General features: G+C 44.0%; 1 protein-coding gene across 1 annotated transcript; it reads left to right on the top strand.

Annotated features, from left to right (window-relative positions):
* Window positions 1–5,149: 5,149 nt before the first annotated feature.
* On the top strand, window positions 5,150–21,534 carry CD40LG (CD40 ligand). The gene is made up of 5 exons (XM_074277286.1): window positions 5,150–5,406; window positions 7,994–8,122; window positions 13,800–13,842; window positions 17,026–17,091; window positions 19,904–21,534. The coding sequence occupies exons 1-5, from the start codon at window positions 5,251–5,253 to the stop codon at window positions 20,269–20,271; spliced, it is 762 nt and encodes a 253-aa protein (XP_074133387.1). The 5' UTR covers window positions 5,150–5,250; the 3' UTR covers window positions 20,272–21,534.
* The last annotated feature ends 345 nt before the right edge of the window (window positions 21,535–21,879 follow it).

Here is a 21,879-nt window from a genome sequence, read left to right as displayed (position 1 = left end):
CTGATTCATGTCAGAGGGCTTGAGCTGTACAAAGGATGGCAGCCGGAAGATGGCAGAACAGCATCTCCTGAAAATTTGGTGGGGCTCAGAAGGAAGGAGAGTGTTTCCCAGGAGTGGCCAGCCCCTCCTTCCCCTTGAACCTTGGATTTATGGAAATCTAATAAAGAGATCTATCTCCCCACTATAATATAAAAGGAAAAAGAAAGAGAAGAGCTTAAAAAAAAAAAAAAAAAAAAAAAAAAAAAAAGCTAACATTTATGTAATGTGGGGCAGCTAGGCGGTGCAGTGGATAGACCATCAGCCCTGAAGTCAGGAGAACCTGAGTTCAAATTTAGCCTCAGATACTTAACACTTCTAGCTGTGTGACCTTGGGTAAGTCACTTAACCCCAATTGCCTCAGGAGGGGGGGAATATATATATATATGGGAGCTAGGTGCTATTGTGAGCCTCATTTTACTGATGAGGAAACTGAGGCAGTCAGAGGCAAAATGATTCCCCCAGGATCACACAACTAGTATGTCTCTGAGGCCAGATTTGAATTCACATCTTCCTGACTCCAGGCCCAGCTAAGGCCTAGAGCTATATCCATATTTCAAGGCAGCACAGCACAGTAGAAAGAAACCTGTATTTGGAGTTCCAGAAGAAATGCTATTTGACAACTGGGTAACCCAAAGCAAAAGGCCCTGTTTGAGCCTCAACTACCTCCCCCCTCTGCAATACAAGGGGTATGAACCAGAGGACTTCTGAGGTCTTTTCCAGCTCTAAATTGCTGATCCAACAGAGGCCCTGAGCCAATCAATGCCCCTCCATGGGTCTCGTTTTGCCATCTATAAAATGAAGGGGATGGGTTAGAAGGTCTAAAGTCCCTTTGAGCTCAAGATCCATTATGTATGTGATGAGATTTGGAAAGGAGATATCTTAAGATCAAAAATACCAACAGGAAATTCCTTTTTGGGGAGAGGTTGAAGGAGATAACATTAGAGAATTTTTGTCTTATTTACAATAATAAGAAAATTCCTGTCTTATTTACAACAACAGAGAATTCTTGTATTATTGACAAATATCTCCGGAACCTCTTGATAACATCTCTGTGCAAACCTTGTTTTAATGACTCTAGTCATCATGTATGTATATAAGGAAGGCTGAAAATTGAAATCTTTGCATTTGGTATATACCAGCCAAATGCCCAACAACTGACGTCCCCCTTTCAGGCATTTTGGGTCTTCCTGAAGGCCAAATGCCTGTCTATCCCTTTACTATCAATAAAGACTTTGTTTCCATACAGCACTGAGTAGCGAATTCATTTGCTGCCGAACCCCGCCCTTGGTTACTTTGGGGAAGGAAGGAGAGAGAGAAAAGGAACTGACCCATCTCTGTTTAGACCTCAGTTTGCTCCTCATCATATGTATATAGTAATATGGCCATTAAGAATATTAGAACTGGAATCAAACCTTAGTGAACATAGTATCTCAGCTCAGAGCCTATCTAATCCAAGCCTCTCATTTCTTCTAGAAGAGAAAAGTGAGATTAAGTAAGGTAAGGACTTCTCCAAGTGGCAAAGGCAGGATTTGAGTCCAGCTCCTTTGACTCCGGAGTCTCTTTCCACTATTATAGAGACTTAATTCAATTTCTATCACATTACAGAACCAGAAAGTGCATAACTTTTCAGTAGAGCTGAGAAGAGAAAGTACTCAAATCTCAGAACTCTTAAGTCAAGTGTTCTTCTGTTTGTCTCCCTCCCAAAGCTAGGGGAAGGTGATCCTAGGGGAAGGTCATCAGAACTTTGGCCCAGGACATCAATGTCTAGAGTGGGAAAACTTCTACCAGCGAATGAATTTCCTCTATTCTAGACTCTATTCCCAGCCCTCAATGCCCAGTAGACCAAATGTGAATTTTGAAGATACTGATTTAATAACAAGCCAAGAGCTGATGGAGGCAGAACAAGGAGGATCCAGACCTTATAGATAGTAAGATCCCAAGAAGGACAGAAGACAAAAGCTTTCATCAAGGAAGAGACTGGTATGACTCGGGTTGTTGTTGTTGAAAAAGCTGTTAAAACTTAGTCAGTGGGAGAAAGGGAAAACAATGGTTTCTTCTAGACAATGACTGAAGATAGAGTGGAGGAGACCTGCTTTAAAGATAGAAGCAGTTACTTTGGGCTTCTGGTAGCTGGGGAAAGTATGGTTATGTCCTCAAGTCCAGCAAGAAAGGATTGAGGTTCCCCCATAGACAAAGGAGAAGACATCAGTCCCAGAGGTGAAGCAAAACTAAAGCTGTAATGACCAGAATTATACCCTAATTAGATTCAGTGACTGGATTGAATACCTATCATTTGCCCACCTATACAGAATTGGTACCCCCAACTCTCAGGCTCACAGCTCTAGAGCTGGAAGGGAGCTCAAAGGCCATTTAACATGAGCCCCTCATTTTTTATTTTTGTTTTGACATTCGAAGAGACTAATGCCCAGAGAAGCTAATTGACTTGCTCAGGACTGGACAAATAACAAGCATCAGAAGTGGCATCTAAACCCAGATCCCCTAACCCTGAAGTCAATGCTCTTTCCATCATACTAGAAGAAAAGAGATTTTGCCTGAGTCAGACGGGGATAAAGGGCCTGAAACTGAAGTTCTGACTGGCCATTCTTTTACTGGAACAAAGAAATCCCCAGACCAGGGATAATTCACTGGCCCCCAGAAGCAGAGGAATTGGCTTTCTTATTGATCTAACAATGATTGCTAACTAGATGTTAAGCTCAGTTGTTTCTAGTTGCCAAAGGACTAGCAGGGCTCTTTAGCACCCTCTAAGTTTCCCTTCCCTGAAGCAAAATCCCAGTTATCCTCCCCTAGTTACACAACTTCCTGGAGTATTCTTATGAGTTTGGGGGGGGAAAACCTATAGTCCCAAGGCCTTAGTCTGAAAAGAGAAAACAAAAATAAAACATCTTATTCCTTGAGACAGGAGAGTCACAGAGGGAAGCAAACCCTCCCTCTCTCATTGCAGTCAGAAGCACCTTATAAAGCTGCTCAAGGTTTCTTTTCCACAAGTTTACAAGAACCCAGCCTTAGCCCTAGTCTGACCTATTGCCATTTTCTCCTTTTCCTCTCTCCACTGCTATGACCTTGGGTCCCGGTAGCCAGTGCTAACATTGCCACATCCTAGCATCTCAAACCTAGGGTCCTGGAAAGGGGGCTTCTGGCCTGCTGAACATTTGCACAACGTGGCTCCCATGAGCATCTTCCCTTAATGGAATTAAACCACCTTGTGGAAGAAAGGAGATGTCCGGCTCTGATAAAAATCGTGCAATTTGCATGGGAGCTGCGAATAGCTGTTTGTAGCACACATAGGACAGGATGCTAGAGCGTGGGCGGTGATGAGCCGATGCTGAGTTGACTGGCGGTACGCATATCTGATCACTGCTGCATCTGACATTGTTTTCTTTCAAAACAATTTGGAATTAATTAGAGAAACAAACTTTTCATTGTGGTCTCTGGCCAAATATGAGTCCCTTGATGCCTTCTGCCTGTCACAGAGCATTTCAAGAGTTTCTTTAACCGTGAATGCCTTGTGGGAAGAGAATGCAAATAGCATTTAGAAAAGTGGATTTCTTGACACCTAAGTAATTTGCTGTTGATACTTTTGGGGCTTGGGGTGGGGAGTGGGTTGTCTCAATACAAAGTGAAGTGTTAGCACTTATTTGGCAAGTTCAGCTCAAGCTTAAACACAATCCAGATGATCGTGGGAGTAATGTCAGAGCAAGTCAATGAAATTCATCCAACATTTATTAAAGTGTCTACTACGTGCCAGGGCTTATGATAGTGCTAGGGCTACAAAGACAGTCCCAGCACTCAAGGAGCTTCCAATCTAATGAGGAGCTTACAGCAAGAACCTGGACATGGAATAGGGTCTGGATATGAGAGTTCATTGGGAAAGGGAGTTCTCCATGAGAAAACTCCTTCTACCAATGCAAGTCAGCATCTTTTCTCCAACTTAGAGTCCTGAAGTCTAGTCTAGAATCTAGAATACTTTTGTATTTTAAGTTTAAGTGATTTGCCCGGGGCCACACAGCCTGTGTGTGTCACAGGCAGAACATCAACCCAAGCAGACTTGGTTCTTAAGCTGCCTTTACCTACTTAATGCTATGCTGCTTCTCATGAAATGGTATAGGACTTAATGTTTTATCATTTATGTGTTTTATCTAATTTGAGTCTCATAAGAGCCTGAGGAAGTGGGCAGAGTAAGCATGATTATTCCCGTTCCTTAGATGAGGGAAGAAAAAGTGAGTTTATCTTGAGTCTCATAGGAGCCTGAGGAAGTGGACATTACTATCCCCATTCCTTAGATGAGGAAAGGAAAAGTGATTTATTTGTACAAGGTTATGTATCAAGTTAGTAGTGGAGCCAGGACCAGACCTAGGTGACCTTGTTCTGGACAGCTAGTGAGCAAAAGCTGACAGAAAGGTGAAGAAGTCATTATCTGATGGATCTTCTCCTGGTGAATAATTAGTTTGGCTAAGTCAGACTCAAATTTCTCCTTTCTCCTTTATCACAAAATTTGGGCCAGATTCCCTTGGATGACTACCTCAAATCTGTCTTTCTCTTGGTCTATGGGTGGTTTGGGGGATTTGGGTGGGGAAGGGTCAGAGGGTGGTACCAAATATATAAAATATATATATATAAAACCAAAATAAATCTGAGAATTGCTAGTCCTCTGCCTTGCTTTGGGAGGGGCAGCCCTGGCCTAACAGGCCTTGCTTGTGTTCAAGGAGCAAGTAGCTGACTCTTCTCAAGTAGTCAGATCAATCCAATCTTTTTTCCCCTAGATCTGTCTTCTTTTCCATAAACTGGAGACATATTACTAAGACCGAAATCGAAGGCAGTCAATCTTTGTCATTTTCCTTGAAACTGGCAAACCAAGACCAATCGAGCCTTGCTTTGCTACTAAAGCTTTGAACGTCTCAAGGCACGAATGAATAGATGGAAGAAGCAACGTCTCTTCTTTGCCACCCAAAGGGGGAAAGCCTGGAAGTGAATGATATGGGTGCAATTAAAAAAAAAAAAAAAAAACAACCCTTTACGTAACTTTTTTTTTTACTGGGAGAGAACACCACGAAGCACATTTTCCAGGAAGTGTGGGCTGAGATGATTGTATGCTCTTAACTAATCCTGAGTAGGGTAGCAAGTAAGCCAGCCTTCTAATGCTGCTTCTGCAAGCTCCTCTGTCAGAAGACAGCATTTCAACTCAATCGAAGCATGAATGAACCATATAGCCCACCTGCTCCCCCAGCTGGGAATACCATCCCTGCGGCCACCATGAAAATCGTTATGTTTTTACTTACTCTTTTTGTTATTGCTCAGATCATTGGGACGGCGTTTTTTGGTGTCTACCTTCACAGGAGGCTGGATGAGGTAAGACTAACTGCAAGGCTGGATGAATTGGGTTGCTTGTTCCTCTTGGCTTGCCATTTTGAGTTTGCCTTGAAACTCTACTGAAATGAGGGGAAAGAGCAGAAGTCGGAGGGAGATAATATTCTTTCTCCTCACATTGGGTCGCTTCATCAAGGATTTCTTGTCCTTCAAGATACTTGTTCCTTTCAGAAAGTTTCATGTGAAGAAAAGTCACTTGTGAATTTTTTAATTGAAAATTACAATAGAACAGCTCATTAGCAATGGATAAGCTCATGTCAACTGAATATTTCATCCCATTTTCAATTAGCACAGACACGAGAGGACAAGAATATTCTGTCACTAATTAAAAGGTATTCTTTGTGGAATCATTTGTGATAAGGGAGCAAATTGATTTTTTTCCTCTGAAAAATAGCGTATATTTCCATAGCACAACCAAGTTTACAAAGAACTTTCCTTCTGATAACTGTGGTAGGTAATTAGTGTCAGGAACTTTTTTTGCCCCTATCTATAATTTCATCTAGATCAGGAATGGTTGGCATGGAACACAGTCTCCTGCCGCATATTAACAAGTATTCTTCAATTTAGAGTCTTAAGAAACTTATCAGAGTAACTTCAGAGAGTTACTCTGAGAGGTGAAATAACTTGCCTTTGGCCACATAACTACTATGTGTCATAAAGCAGGTTTGAACTCAGCTCTTCCTAATTTTAATGCCATCGTAGGCTAAACTTCCTCTCAGTGCCAGGATGATTATTCCCACTTTAGAGATGGTGAAACTGGGACTCACAGAGCTCAAAGGGCTCTGAGATAATTTGGTCTACAGCCGTGACTTTAACATCGGCTTTGCTCCAACAGTCTCTCCACTATGCTCCTTTGCCCGTCTTTGGTTGATCCGTGTCCTTCAATACTTAGGTTCAGAAACATAGAGTGGCTGGGTGGCAGAGTAGGTCACTTTGAATCCTGAAGAAATTATAACTGGGAAGAGGCATTTTGTTTCCCCATGTAGCACTTCTCCTCTTACTGACAGGAGACACGGGCTGTATCTGGAGAATGCCACTCATTTTGACGAAAGAGGGATGATCCATGCAATTATTCATATGGATGTGTCTGAGAATCTGAATTTTACCAGTTTGCAAGTAGAACATCTGGGCCCCTGAATTCTTCATTTGTCAATCTCTTGTCCCCACACGGCCACTGCTATCGCTTAGCGGGTATAATGGAGGGCGTAGAAATGTTGGAAGCAATCATCAGAGTGCTGGTGGCCCAATATCCAATTAGCAAGGAAAGCCAAAGAAGTTTGGGAGGTTTGGCTGGTTTGGGAGGTGAAATACTCTTCCTCCCTATATAGTCACAGCTTTCCTTTAGCACCCATGTCTAACCAGATAGCTAAAATGCCAGATTATCTTTGGACACCTCATCATGGCGTGCAATTGACCCTTGGGTCCTTGGAGGCACTGCCAGTGGAGCACAAGCTTTAGCAAGCCCTACCAAACCGAGAAGGATCTGGTGATCAAACCTGGTCATTGAATCTGTTGCCCAAGGACCAGCCTAGCTGAGCAGTAAGAAAGAAGTCCGTGGCCCAAAAGATGATTGCAAGGAGATGAAGTCTTTGGCAATGACCGGCTCACAAAACAGTCTTAAATTGCCTCAATGGTTTAGTATCAGGTTTGTAAAGCTTAAATTCCCGATATTTAAACCTCCTGAGACATATTAATCATTAGAACCTCTGAGAAAATTTTTAGATGAAAATTTTCTATCAAGTTTCAAAATTGTTGGTATCTAGTGCGATGGAGAAAATTGGCCTTGGAGTCTAAATTAAGTCTCAGGTTCAAGACAAATTTCTTAACCTATCTGAGCCTCAGTTTCCTCATCTGTGAAATAAGGGGTGAACTAGATGGCTTTTGAGATCCTTTACAAATTAAAATTAATTTTATTAATATTATTTTCATTTATTAATCTATTCCCCCTTCCTTTCTATCCAGTAATCAACAAAAAAGAAAAAAAGTGGCTCAATAAAACTATTCAACACATCAGTCCAAAATATACAATGTCCTACAGCCGTAGTCCCCCAGCTTTCCTAAAAAATGAGCAAAACACATGAAAGAACACTTTTTCAAATAGCCAAATGCTAAAGTGTGGTAGTAATAGCACAATTATTATGACTGTGGTTTGGGGGTGTCTTTCAAATAGCCAAATGCTAAAGAGCGGTAGTAACATGACAGTTATTATGACTGTGGTTTGGGGGTGTTGTTCAAATAGCCAAATGCTGAAATGTGGTAGTAATATAACAATTACTATGACTGTGGTTTGGGGGTGCCATTTTTTAAATCTGCATTGTGATTGCTGCCTAGGTCCCGCTAAGGTACCAATCATCCTAGAACAGGTTGTTCTGCTTAGCGAGGAACTAAAGACCTCCAAGTTGCTCTGAGTTGGATATTCAGTACCACTCCTCACTATTTGAAATTTCATAGGTGTCATCTTCCCCCAGCCTCTGATTTTTTTTCAAAGCACCATGGGGGAGGGGAGCCTACATGTTGAAGTCCGGGTTCTCTCAACCTCACGGGCTCACTTTTACTCTTTCACAACCAGGTAGAAAAGGAGATGAATCAACAAGAGGACTATGTGTTCATAAGGATGCTACAGAAATGCAACCAGAAAGACTCCTCCACATTCCTGAACTGCCAGGAAATTCTAGCCTCGTTTCAGAAGCTGCTTAAGGTAAAGTCTGTCCTAAATGTGATTAATTTTATCATCTAAGTCGATCTGTGGAACTTGGTCATAAGAGCTAGAGATGAACTGGACCTTGGGGGTTGTCCAGTCCAATCCCTCATTCTATGGCAATTTAATTACTTGCCCAAGGTCATCTATCTAATAAATGGCAGAACTGGGATTTTAATTTGGCCCCTCCAACTTCAAAGTCATTTGTCTTTCCCTTACACTGCTCAAGTCCAACTCCCTCATTTTACAGGTGAAGAAACCGAGTCAAAAAGGTTGAGTCATTTGCCCACATGGATAGTATACATGATTCAAACTCACATCTCCAGCTAGATTCAAGGCTCATTCCAGTCCACCACATTTAATCGTGTTAAGTTTTACATGAATACAAAGAAAACACCACAAGAAACACAAAAATGATGGAAGCAACTTATTGTGTGGACTTAGAACTCTAGAGATTTGGGTTCCAAACCTGGCTCTAATACTCACCTCCTTAATTATCGGGGCGGCAAGACCATTGGTGTCATGCCAGGCTTTACAATGACTTAGAAAACCACATATTTACATCATCTATCTTCTGCTGTATTTTTATTTTTGTATTTGGAAAATGCATCTCTGAGGAAAAAAATCCCCACATAAGAGACCTACTGCCAGAGCCCTAGGGGAAACTTCACATTAGGAGGAGGCCATTGGCTGCTGTCAGCGCCCCCTGCCGGACCTACACACCACAGGAGTCCCATTTGCTTAGGATGGGGAGCTCTTCTTTTGCTCTGTTAGCTGTCTTGATGCATTTCCAAGGGACCCCACATTTTCATAGAGCCAGAATGGACCTTAGAGACTATCCCTTCCTTTTCAACCTGCATTAGCAAAGGAATCCCGGTCTGACCATAACTGGGTGTCCAGAGGACGTCCAGCCTCTGCTCAAACACCTCCAAGGGAGGCAAACTCGGCAACTCTTAAGCAGCCACTTCCATTTTAGAACATCTCTCATTGGGACGAAGCTTTTCCTGACAACAAACCGAAATTTGTCTCTTGGCAACTTCGGTGTCTAGATCTCCCCTTGGACTCCAAAGGTCTTTGAGATTAAAAAAAAAAAAAAAAAGAACGACTAGTGCTACCGGTAGAATTTCAAGCTGAAAGGGTTGGGTAGAAGGAAGGTTAGTTGTAGAGAAGGAAGAGACCCTTCTCAGAGGTTCATCACGTAGGACTTTGCCTAATCCATTCAAAAGGGTTTAGAACTGGAAGCTACTTAGTCCAACCAGTTCTTTTTACAGATGAGGAAACTGAGCCCCAAAGAGGTGCTATAACCGCCTGAGATTCCGTAGGTAGTAAAAGGCAACCCAAGGATTCCAACTCAGGTCCTTTCACTCCCAATTTGGTACTCTTCCCCAAGGCCCCACACCCATGGTCCTGAAATGACACAATTTTGTATCGTCACATTAGCTTTAGGATACTATACCATGGTATCTGTATCTAATAAAGCTCCCACAATGGAAAGAATGCTGGGAGTCAGAGGACCTATGTTCTGTTACTTGTTCACTTGTATGACCCTGAGCTCAAAAGTTTTGAGCCTTGTTCTGTAATTTGAAATGTTTCATGTTGTCAGTCTATCTGGAATTTAGACAGTATTTGTGAATGTGTCCATAAGGGACAGATCTCAAGATTGGCCTGGTTTCCTTGGCACTCAAGGCAGGGACACAGCTGAGGCCTAGGATCTGTCCCGAGGGGTGCCGGGAACCCTCTTGGCTGAGAAGGGACTTCAGAAATCTTAATTTGAGCATCTCTTCCTACTCTCTCAACTGATTCTCCCATCCTCCCCTTCCTAAGGGTACTGGCACACCACCCTAAGCTTTAAGGAGGCCATTTCTCTCCAAGTCCACTCTTGGGCCATTAACTAGGCCACAGTTTGCACAGGAAAAGTGCTTGCAATGTAGTAGATGAGTGGTCTCAGACCCCTACAACCAATCCAAGTATCTGTATTTACTCCAGGGTTTATTCCAGTATTACCAAATATTTTGCCAAAAGTATTACCAAGGGTTTACTCTAGTATTTAGTACCCATGGGAACCCCAAAGATGACCCTACTAACTCATGCTTACTGAGTTCTTTACACCAATCCAAGAATCCAACTGGAAATCCCTTGAGGGCAGGAGTTTTTGTATGGTCAGTGCATGGCAGTTTTCTTGTTCAAAATAGGTGCTGAATCAAAGCTTGTTGGAGTGGATTGAACCAGATTGGATTGGAATAGATTAGAAACACATCCAGCTCTCTCCAAACTTCCTGATCATTTGAGCATCTTTACCTTTAAACTGGAGATAATGGTTGTAGGCACTCCCTGAGGGATTCTTGGGAAGGACCATGGGGCTAAGTGAGAGCATCGGTCTTCCAGTCCTGACTTGACTATCCACTGAATCCTACCTTTAGACAAGTCACTCCCTGATCCACTCCCTGTCCCTGGGCTGACATTTTAAGGTTTAGGAAGCACTTATATACATATATATATATATGTATATGTATATAAAAAACAGCTGACCCCATCCCAGCATCAGTCACCACAGGAGTTTCAAGGCCAGACACAGGTACCCCCATTGGTGAGAGAGAAAGAGCAGCGAAATGAATTTTTGCCATCTTTTAAACAACAAGAACTGCATCCCGGTGATCTATACAAGATTACTGGTGGATGTGGGTCCACATTATTTCCTCATGATGGACATCTGGTATCCTCAATGGGTGATGCTTTGGGGCATAGAGAAGTGATGGATGATGGTAGTAGGAAATAGCAATGCAAGTTGTTCCTAAATATATGTTGAGTAAGAAGTTAACTACAGTGCTAGAGGCAAAGATAGGAACTTTCTTTCCTTCCTTTCTCTCTCCACATGCATACCTGACAGCCTTATAGATTTAGAGCTGGAAGGGATCTTGGATGTCATCTAAGTGAACCCCATCATTTTAGAGTTAAGGAAACTGAGGCTCAGAGAGGGTTTACTGGTTTAACATTGAAAGAGACCTAAGATCATCAACTCCAGGCTTCATTTTCCAAATGAAGGGACTTATACAAGGTCACACTGCTAGTAAGAAGCAGTGCTGAGATTCAAACCCAGGTTCTCTGGGTCTCCAAATTCAGGGCTTTTCTACTGGCATAGTGTGCTACTTGATGCCTTGTGTCCTTTTGGGGGGACAAAACTCTCTCTGGAAACAGAGAAGGCTTCCAATGAACATATCCCTGGGAAATTAAACAGAGCCACTTAAAATGTCACATTGGAAGGGGATCAACAGGGTCTCTTCCTGAAGGCAACAGTTTGGGGGGCTCTTTTTATAATCCATCAAGTGGGATGAGGATGGGAGGAAGCGATGGAGCACCAGAGGCAACCAATCCAGCAGGAGGTCTGGCACCAGAGAGAGTCAACCTTTCCCAAGCCCTGGTTTGCTGAAGGTCTGTGCCAGCTTACCCGAAAAGTATCTCAGCCGCAATCAACACATCCCCCACTTTTTTTTTCTTCCTTTTTGCAAGTGCTCTAAGCAGTCATTTGTTTATTGGGTCTTGAGCGTACATTTTCCTGTCACCGCATTTTTATGATGCCAAATTTCAGCTTAAACGGAAAATTGAAACTCAGCTGCGCATGTAAGCAGTTCAAGGGGTAAATGGCACATTGATCTTTGAGACTTCCAACCTAGGCCCTGGCAACTCAATTCAATTCCTTTCTATTCGGTTCAGTTCAATTCTGATCAATTCAATTCATTCAGTTCAGTTTGGTTCACTTTAGTGCAAAGAATGAATCTCCTAGAAGTGATTTCATTATTCAAATTCATACTGCCTAATTTCCATTGGGCCAGAACTAATGGCCATATTTTGCATAATTCCAACATCATTGTAATGGTACGAATTCAAATACATCAATAACTCAATTGAGTTCAAGAACTGTGACAGACAGAAAAGAGAACTCCATGTGGAGTCCGGAGGTACTGTGTTCAAATTCTGTCTCTGAGATTGACCAGCTATGTGACCCTGAGCAAATCAGCTGACCTCTCTGGACCTAGTTTCCTCTTTGGTAAAAATGAAGGTGTTGAACAAGATAAGCTCTGAGGTCTGTTCTAGCTCTAAAACTAAGATCGTCAAATTCTTCATCTGTTGTATGTAAGGCACAGGGGATTTAAAAACAGGAATAACTCCTACCTTCAAGGACCTTCTAGTCTAAGGAGGGAGGGAAGAAGCACAATGCAGGCAGAGATAAGAAATCCTAGGGGTAGAGAGTTCCAGCAATTGCTGGGATCGGGAAAGACCTTGTATCGGTGGTAAAAATTCATCTGAACTGCCCTTCGAAAAAAGCTAGAAATTATTTTAAGTTGAAGTGAAGAGGGACAGCATCCCAAGCGTGGGGAACAGCCCGAGCAAAAGCCAGAAGGGAGGAAATGGGCATCAGCCAGTTTGGGACAGAGAATTCAGGAAGGGGATTTATTTTGCCTGGAAAGGTAGGGAAGACAAATGGGAAAGGGCTCCATGTATTTCCCAGACCGAGTAGACTGCACTGAATAAAACTGTCTACTACACAAACAAAAATACGTCGTGTGGAAATTATCCACATGATAGCACTCTTAACTATGGCTTCCATCTGGCCTCGCAGCTTTCCTAGTTAAGTTGAGCAAGTTGGGCCTTGGTCTCCGACTATGCTCGCCATAGTTATCCTGGTTCCTCCCTCAGCCCCAACACTTCTCAGAGCACTCCAGGCTAGTCATCCAGACTCATCACTGCCAACCCCAGATGCCCACTGAGGTCCCAGGACCAGCTCCAAGCATGAAGTGATTCTCCTATTCATCACCACCTGTTGGATCCAGGGAATTCAATGTCCTGGGGGTGACCGACAGCACGGGTTTTTTGCAAGGTCACAAACATTTAGCGAGTGCTTGCTACATGCCAGGAACAGTGCTCCCTCTAAGGATTACAGAAATTAAAAATGACCTGAGCCCTGCCCTCAGGAAGCCTTGCAAAGGGAATGGGATCCGTATATGACTAAATGGACAAATGATGACAGGAACCGAGAATTCCAGATGAAGGGCCAGAGGAAATAGTGAACAAGAGAAGCCTACTACATTTGAAGACAGAGCCTGGGGTTGAATCCCACCTGTGTGGCCTTGGGCCAGTCCCTTCCCTTCTGTAAAATGAGGCAGTTGGACTAGTTGGCTTCCGAGGTCTCTCCCAGCTCTAGATCAAGGATCATATGTGTGATCTTGACCAAGTCACTTCATCTTCCTTGTCCTTAACTTATTCATCTATAAAGTGAAGGAGATGGCCTAGGCAGCCTCTGAGGTTGGTTCTTTGCAAGTGGAAAAACTATGCTCAAACTTTAACCCTCTGATCCCTTTGAGGAGTGGGTGGAGGAAGAGAGCTGCTTCATAGAGGAAATGGTACCTATGCTGAGTGCCTGGTCTGGAGGGGTTCGGAGAATGGGGAGATCTTAAAACTGGCATTTTCTAGATTACTCCCTGAACAAGTGAGACAGTGAAGGAAGCCTGGCCCACAAGGCTCTCAAATGTGCACCACGGCACATGTGAAAGGTTTGGGAACCAGGAAAGCAGCTGCTGCTGGTGGGATAGGGGAAGGAGGGAACTAGAGATCAATATCTGTGCGGGACCAGCTGCCTCCCACGACTCCAATGACCTTTGATGTTTTTTTCTGGTTTCAGCCTGAGGAGAGCCCCACAAAGGAGACGTTTGAGAGGCAGAAAGGTAGGTGGCTTGGGACTTGGAAGCTCTTCAAAAGGGAAAGGGACAATGGATGGCAACAGGGGAGATGGGGGAGAGCAGGTGCAACAAATGTTTAGAAGTGGGTCATTCTGAACCTGGAAAATATAATTGGAAACTAAGGACTATCTTCTGAAGCCCTGCTTAGGGGCTATCTCCTTCCCCATGAGGGCCAGAGGAACCAAACTGTAGTCCTAGCCCAGGGCTGAGTAACTAGTCCAACTTTCCTATTGAACAGAGGGATGGAAACGATTGCAGCCTCATAGGCTTTGAGGTGAAAAGGGCCTTAGAGAGCAATTTGGGCCATTTTATAGAAGAAGAAGCATGGGGGGTACAGATTTGAATCCAGGTCCTCACATCGCAGAACCCAGTGCTATTTCCATTGTACAACCCAGTGCCTCTAAATTGATGAATCTATCATCTCCCCCTCCCCCAAGAAGCATTTTTCCAAAGGGCCCACTTTGGGCAGGCATAGTACTAGGTGCTGAGGTATGAAGCCTAAAAATGAAAACAGAACCTCCCTTAAGGACATTACACTCCCCTGAGGAAACACAACATTCATCCAGATCAGGAAACATAATGTATACCTAGAGTTTGTAATGCAATATCATTGTAAGGGGGAGAGAGCATGGCCAAGTGGGAAGACTAGGAAACATCTTATGTGGGAGATGCTGTCAAGCTTTGTTTATGGGGCCTGAGGTCAATGCCCCAGAGCCCTGCTGTTTAACCTCCACTTGGAAAGCATAGAATCTGAGACCTGGAAGAGCTCGTTGCAGGTCAGAGCTAGCTCATCATCTCCCACAATGCATCCTGGCTAATGTAGTCCTACAGCCTCTACTCAATTCTACCCAGGGCCAGGGAGCTCATTAGTCCTTGTTCTTGGCCACTGCAGCTTCAGGCTGGATGTGACCTCCATTGGCCCTTAAATAATTATTGGAAGAAGGTCCAGTGCTGGACAGCTCACCCGTTCCGTGAGACCAAACCAGCTTCTTCCATTTGGATGCTGTCTCTCCCTACCCACTTCCCTTTAAGTCTCCTCTTTGGGCTCAACCCCTGGTTCTTAATACCATTCCTCAAATGACGCGGAACTAGACATAAGGCAGCCCATGTGGTCTAACCGGCACCATCAACAATAGAACAATACCCTCCAGCACTTAGCACAGGGTCTGGCACCAATAGGTCTTTAATAATAATTTATGAATATATTAATAGTTTATTGACCGGCAGCCCCCCCTTCTCTCCTCCCCACCCCAGAGACTTATTTCTCTCTGAATGGTAGTTTGTGGCTCTGGGCTAGTAAAGGTTTAACAACTGACTGAAAAACTGGACCCTTCAAGACTTGGGTGTGTAATCTGAATCATTAACATTTTCGCCATCACTTTCTTCAGTTCAGAGAATCAATAAAACAACCAGGCAAGCCCAGATCTGTGGCAGTTTCAAAGTATAAATGTTCACAAGGAAAATTTTATAATCAGCTCATTTTGAGCCGGCCCCAGCACACCCCTGGCTATATCACACCCTTTCTCAGGAGAAGGGGAAGGCAGCAGCAGTACATAGAACTGAATAAGAGCAAATGGGTACAAATGACAGAGGCAGATTTTGGTTTAGGGGAAAGACAAATTTCCTAAAAATTACAGCTGTCCAACACTTTTTTTTGGGGGGGGATGCTACAAAAGAACAACTGCTATAGAGTCAGAACCTGGGTTCAAGATCTCCTCTGCTCTTTTATAAATTGTATGACCTTCAGCAGATTGCCTCTTGGGACCTCAGTTTCCTCATCTGTGAAATGAGCACATTAGACTAAATGGCTTCTAAGGTCCCTTCTGGCTCTTAAGCTATGACCTATAGTAAATACCCATACCCTATAGCATGGGCCTCTTCGAGACCAGATGTGTGTCACTGGAGGCCTTCAGACATGGGTTTGATGATCCTTTTAGGGTAGATTCGTGCTTCAAGTATGGCGATACCTCTGCCACTAAGCCCCAGTGGAAGACCTCCTGTTTGTGTCCAGTCGGTAGGTCTGTCTCCAGATTTCTTAGACTGTATTTTGTACTTGTATTGAGAGGCAACATAACATGGTAGCTAGGGAGAGGGCTGGCCTAAGAGTCAAGAAGAAACAGAGTCAAATGCCGCCTTAAATGCTGGATAATGATCCAAGCAAGTCAAAGACTACAGATAAGTTGCTGACCTACTTTAGTGAATGGAGTTTCCACACCAGGATTTCCCCACACTGATAAAATCAATGATCTAAACTAAAAGGGGAAAAAATGGTATTATTTTCTTATCTGGGCACATGCATTCTATCACCCGCAGTTGACAGGAAGCTCTTTGAGGGCAGGGCCTGTTTTTCTCTCTCTATCTGTAGCCCTGGCATTACTGTTGGTTTATAACTAGGGCTTAATAAATGCTTGGTGACTTGAACTGAATAGAATTCCAGCTCTAAGATGCTATGATTCCTTATACCCAGAATGCCACAGGATAATCAGGCCAGCTACACACTCCCAGGTTATGCTTCCTATCTTGCAGTAGTCAACAAAACTCAATAAAAGTAGGGCCTATTGTGTGCAAGGTACCCCGATGAGCACTGCCTCTGCCCTCTGGGAGCTTACAGGTTAGGTGAGGGGAGAAGATTGTAAACCTAGGAAATGGGATAAGTCGTGACCAATGGGGCTAAGCTTGTGGCAGAACTGACTCATAGGACCTAGGTAGTTGGATGAGGGTCAAAGCATCTGAACCAATAGAGTAAGTGCTCAGTGACACTTAACTCTGGGTGTGATCTTGAACAACTCAATTCCTCTCTCTTGGTTTCCGTCTCCTCATCTTTGAAACAGAGTTTGAGGATGGACTAAATGGTCTCTAAGTTCCTTCCATCTCTTGATCCCTGATCGATGGTTTGTTCCTCAAAGGAATATTGTCCCCCTTGTTGATGGTACTGGGGGATGGGGCTGGGCCCTCGTGGCAATAAACAAATGGCAACGGAGGCTTGCTATAGCCAGCCCACTGTGCTCCCCCTACTCAGGTACAGGCCAAGGATTTTGGGCTGAGTGAGCCAGACCATCGTACCTCTCCGCTTTGCTTGGGAGAGTCACTCATATGAGAAACTGGAAACGTGAGATCTCAGCCGGATGTTTGTGTCTAACACATCTTCTGGCTTTTATTTAATTTCAGGGGATCAAAAGCAGCTCCCAATTGCAGCTCATCTGACAAGTAACACCAACAGTAAATCAACAGCTGGTAAGTCTTATAGCATTCAAAAATTCAATTCCCACTGGAGTAATCACATCGGTTAGCCAAAGTGATTTTTTACAGAACAGTGAGTCTATTTCTTTGGGGTCTGACTGACAAGCCCATCCATTCCCCCTCTTCCCCACTGTCTTTCAAGAAAGCCCCAAGCACAGAGGACACTGGGAGAGACACCAAAGAGATGGGATCAGAGCCCCCATCCTCTTCCTTCCCCGTGGGCTCCCAAATGGTATAACATTAAATGGGGGGATTAGTGTTTGGTCAGCTCAGAGGAAACACTTACTGGACAGACTCCTTTCCATTAAACTGCCCCCAGTTTCCACTGGGAAAAATGAAGGCTACTCTTCAGATGTATAAAAATAGTACCCAAAGGACAATCATTCCCATCTGTTGATCCCCACCCCTCGGTAAACCTCGGCTTCATTATGGCGAGCCCCAGGGAAATTAAAGGTAAAAATCATTCTACAAAGATCAATAGGTGGAAACGTCAAATTTTCCAAAGGACAGATGATGCGTTCTGATCTCTTCACCTGCGAATGATTTTATTTCCACAAACGTTCTGCGAGTATTGTGGGCCCTATTTTTTTCCTGAGTTAAGACATGGCATCTACCTGGTGCCAGAAGATGCTTTGCATCAGATAAAACCGTGGAAACAAAGTCCCCGAACCCCAAATCTCCATTCCCACCCCCATCTCTATTACTGCAGTCTGAGATTGTGGTCTCAAGAGCACAGGGCTTTGACTTGCTCTAAAGGCCAGGATGGGGTGACAGCTTAGAAACAGAGATCCAAAAGAAAGGGTACTTGGGGGCTTTGGAGTCCGGGGACCTGGATTCAAATCCATTCTCTTCCATTTACTGCCCTGTGAGACCTTAGGCAAGTCCCTTCGCCTCTGGGAACCTCAGTGTCCTACTCTGTAAAATGAGGAAGTTGGCAGGTGGCCTCTAGAGCCCCACAGCTCTAAACCTAGGATTTGGACTGTTTATGGTCATCGAGTGAATTCCAATGTGATTCCGCCAAAGGATGAACAACCTTCTACAAGAATTTTTATGACATATCTCATAAAGGGATCTGACTCTACCACTAACTAGCTGCATGATATGGGCAAGTCATGGTCCCCTATTAGAGCCTTGGTCAAATAGGACGAATACTATCCACCTAGTGGGGAGGGCTTATGATTTGAAAGAAATGAAAGTCACTATTTGATAGAGGATGTGTCCCAATCTTTGGATGTGCTTCCCCAACAGGGGAGTTAGATGTTAGGGCTGGGATTTTTGTCACTCTGTCCCTCTAGGAACCCCCCAGGTTTGGGGATGGGGATTAGGAGGAGAGTAGAGTCTAGTTAAAAACCAACTGACATCTCCCATCCCATTCTATGTTGATTATTCATCACCAAATGGCCCGAATGAGAAGGAACTGGCCCCTTAACTGTGTACTGAACAATCCAAGTGAGCAACATTTGGGGAGGATTTGGTTGTTATATATCTCTTAAGGGAGAGCTGGTACAGGAAGCCTAAAGACTTCAAACTAAACTAGCTGCTCCTAACACTTCAAGTTGGGTCTCCCTGGATTCCTGGGTCTAGATATGACACGAGAAAACTGGTTTGTCACCCCTAGGGGTGTCTGTGCGTGTCTCTGTGTGTGCGTTGGAACTCTGCTCAGCCAATGCTATCTTGAGTTCTTCCCCACTAAGCCCCCACCCCCGCCAATCGAGCTCTCTGTGGGAGCTGAGATTGGAAATCTGGCACACACACCTGCCACTTTGAACCCCACTCAGCCTCAGGCAAGAAAATGGCGCAGGGCGTTGCCGGTGGGTGCTCGGGCTCAGCCACAAGACTACCGAGGCTTTGCATACCACCGGGCTTGCAAGGCGGGAGCGCCCACTACAAGGGGAGATCAAAACAGACGGGGAACTTGACAAGTTTATTTTCATACTTCCTTTCCTAATTTTAGTCCCCTCAGTGGGAGGTAGGCCTGCTTTGCATCGGCACGATTAGGGACGAATAAATCAGTTCTTGCCTTGCTGGGCTGCAGCTGACAAATGGTGCATGCTGTAAAATGGAAGCACGGTGTTGACTAATGGTACGATGTGGAGGTGCACTTTGAAGGAGTCATAAGGCCTCGAGTAGAATTTGTCGGGGAAATTTTTTTATTTCCCCTCCCTACTTATATTTGTGGGGGGGAGGGTGTGTGTGAGTGTGGGTATGTGTATGTATGTGTATATACACATACGTACCTACAGAGTAGCTGAGTGACCTTAGTCACTTAACTTCTCAGTGTCCTCAGGCCACTCTCCAAAACTAGAAATTGCAGTATAGGTAGCAACTCGTCCTAAGAGAGGGAAGTTCCTCCATAGGAGGAATCCCTTCCACTAACGAAATCGGGGTTTCTGACCTAGAACTGTATCCATGTGGAACTCCCCACCACCATGGACATGGCCCGGCAACTCATCTGTTAACTTTGGCTGCCTCCCTTCCTGTCGGGTTAAATAACCTGCCCCATGGTCACACACCTCATAGGCCTCAGAGGCAGGGTTTGAACCCAGGCTTTCCCGAAACTGAGCAGAGATTTTCAGTTCCTCTGTTTTGCATTTTTTTGCATAAGATCAAAGAATAATGCTAGAAGAGAACTTCTAATCCACCTCCCTTTAACAGAGGAGGAAACTAAGGCTGGGACTAGGGAAAGGGCTTTCTTGGGTCACTGAGACTGATCCATGGCCTCCATGGTCTTCTATTGCTTTGCCATTAGAATATGAAACGTGAAACACATTCCAATCGCCTGCTTTGTTTTCTCTTTCCTATCCAGTTCTCCAGTGGGCCAAAAAAGGATATTATACCGTGAGCGACTCATTATCCTATAGCGATGGGAAATTGACAGTCCAAAACCCAGGATTTTACTATATCTATTCCCAAGTCACCTTTTGTTCCAGCCAAGAAGCTTCCAGTCAGGCAGCATTTGTAGCCAGCCTTTGCCTGAAATCGAGCGGATCCGAAAGAGTCCTCCTTCGAGCAGCAAATCCTCACGCGCCCTCTAAACCTTGTAGGCATCAGTCGATCCGTTTGGGAGGAACATTTGAACTGCAACAAGGTGCTTCGGTGTTTGTCAATGTGACTGATCCCACCCAAGTGAGTCATGGGCCAGGATTCACATATTTTGGTTTATTTAAATTGTGAAAAAAATATGTTAACTCCTCATTTTGTGGCCAAAGATGATGCCATCAATCTTCGCCACATAGAAAAAAAGCAGCTCAAACTAAACCCTTTGGAACTGACTGGGCTTTTCTGGCTTGGACTATTTATATTTCTCGGACTTTCTTTCATTAAATACTATTTATTATGTACTCCCATATAGGCAGTGCTGTCCACATTAAGGGATTCCCAGAGCAAAACCAGAAATAGTCCTGACTTGTGGCTTAAAATGTAAGAAAATGAGGCAGAGAAAGAGTGAGAATGAAAGACAAAGAGACAGAGATAGAAAAAGACACAAGACACATAGAAATAGAAAAAGGAATGAGAGAGACAGAGACAGACACACACACACACACACACACACACAGAGAGAGAGAGAGAGAGAGAGAGAGAGAGAGAGAGAGAGAGAGAGAGAGAGAGAGAGAGACAGAGACAGGGAGAGAGAGAGAGAGAGAAGACATTGAGAGTGTGTGTGTGCAGAGATAGAAACAGAAAAAGAAATTGAAGACACAGATATAGACTGAGACAGAGACATAATGAAAGTATATGTGAGAGACAGAGAAAAAGAAGTAAAGACAGATACAGAAAAAGTGAGTGTGTGTCTGAAAGACAGAGACAGAAGGAGAGAAGAAGAAAGGTCAGATCCTGATTAGCACAATTGAGTCTCCTGAAGTGGCTGCATTATTCAACTTCTCACTGTATAGTTCTCCCAGGCTGGAACCATTGGCCATTTTTATATCATCGTACCTTGGTATAGTGCAAATTCAGATCCTCGTAACCATTTCGGGAAACTCGTTATTCTGATGAGTCAGGGCCTAGTTCTGGCCTGTAATAAGTAGTCTTCCAGTGGGCAGTACAATTGATCACCTCCAAAGGTGAGGGTGGAAGGGGAGATTCAACATCTTGTGTTCATTTGCAAGTGACTCCTGCTTCTCAGCACTAACCCAGAGGTTCTGACCAGCAGAGAGCTGGCAAATCTGACTTCTGTCACTCACGCCAACACTGAGCTCCACACGGTGACTTATCCTCACCCATCCCCACCAAGGATCCTCACCTTATGACCAGTAAGGTGGCACAGGGGAGTACAATTCTCCCTGGGTCCTTTAAAGAATCCCCATATTGACCATTGGGAGTTGACTGTACTTATGGGAACTCTACTGTATCCAGTTGTAGTCTTCACTGTTTCCCAAGTGAACCTGTGATCATCTCGTTATTTATTTTTTGAATAATAAATGTTACTTAACGTTATTGTCATTCTTATTTCCTAAGACCCAGATCTCCCCCCGCCACAAACAACTACCTGCTGCTTAGAGAAAGATGGCGATCTTTTTGAATGTATTTGGGCACCATAATCTCAAGCCATTTGCATGTAACAGCCATGATATGTGCTGATATTACCCAGAAGTCTTTGGGAGGGTGTGTACAGTGTCAATGACATCCTATAAATTGTCACGGGGTGGGGAGGAAACAGGACTTTCCCCGTGTTTCAGGAGACTTCAATTGGGCACAATTTGTGCTTGGTTACTCACTGACTGGCATCCCTGGGAAGCCGTATGTGTCAGCAGCAGCAGCAGCATCTCTTCTCCAAACTTA

Source organism: Sminthopsis crassicaudata, chromosome X (genome assembly GCF_048593235.1).
Source record: "Sminthopsis crassicaudata isolate SCR6 chromosome X, ASM4859323v1, whole genome shotgun sequence".
NCBI lineage: Eukaryota > Metazoa > Chordata > Mammalia > Dasyuromorphia > Dasyuridae > Sminthopsis > Sminthopsis crassicaudata.
This window is presented reverse-complemented; position numbering and strand designations above follow the sequence as displayed.

What these genes read in the sequence shown, in the direction of transcription:
- CD40LG (XM_074277286.1), top strand. Translation starts at nt 5,251, where the DNA reads ATGAATGAACCATATAGCCCACCTGCTCCCCCAGCTGGGAATACCATC. An exon ending in CGTTTCAGAAGCTGCTTAAG is followed by an intron (nt 8,123 to 13,799) that starts GTAAAGTCTGTC and finishes TTCTGGTTTCAG; the next exon opens with CCTGAGGAGAGCCCCACAAA. An exon ending in GACGTTTGAGAGGCAGAAAG is followed by an intron (nt 13,843 to 17,025) that starts GTAGGTGGCTTG and finishes ATTTAATTTCAG; the next exon opens with GGGATCAAAAGCAGCTCCCA.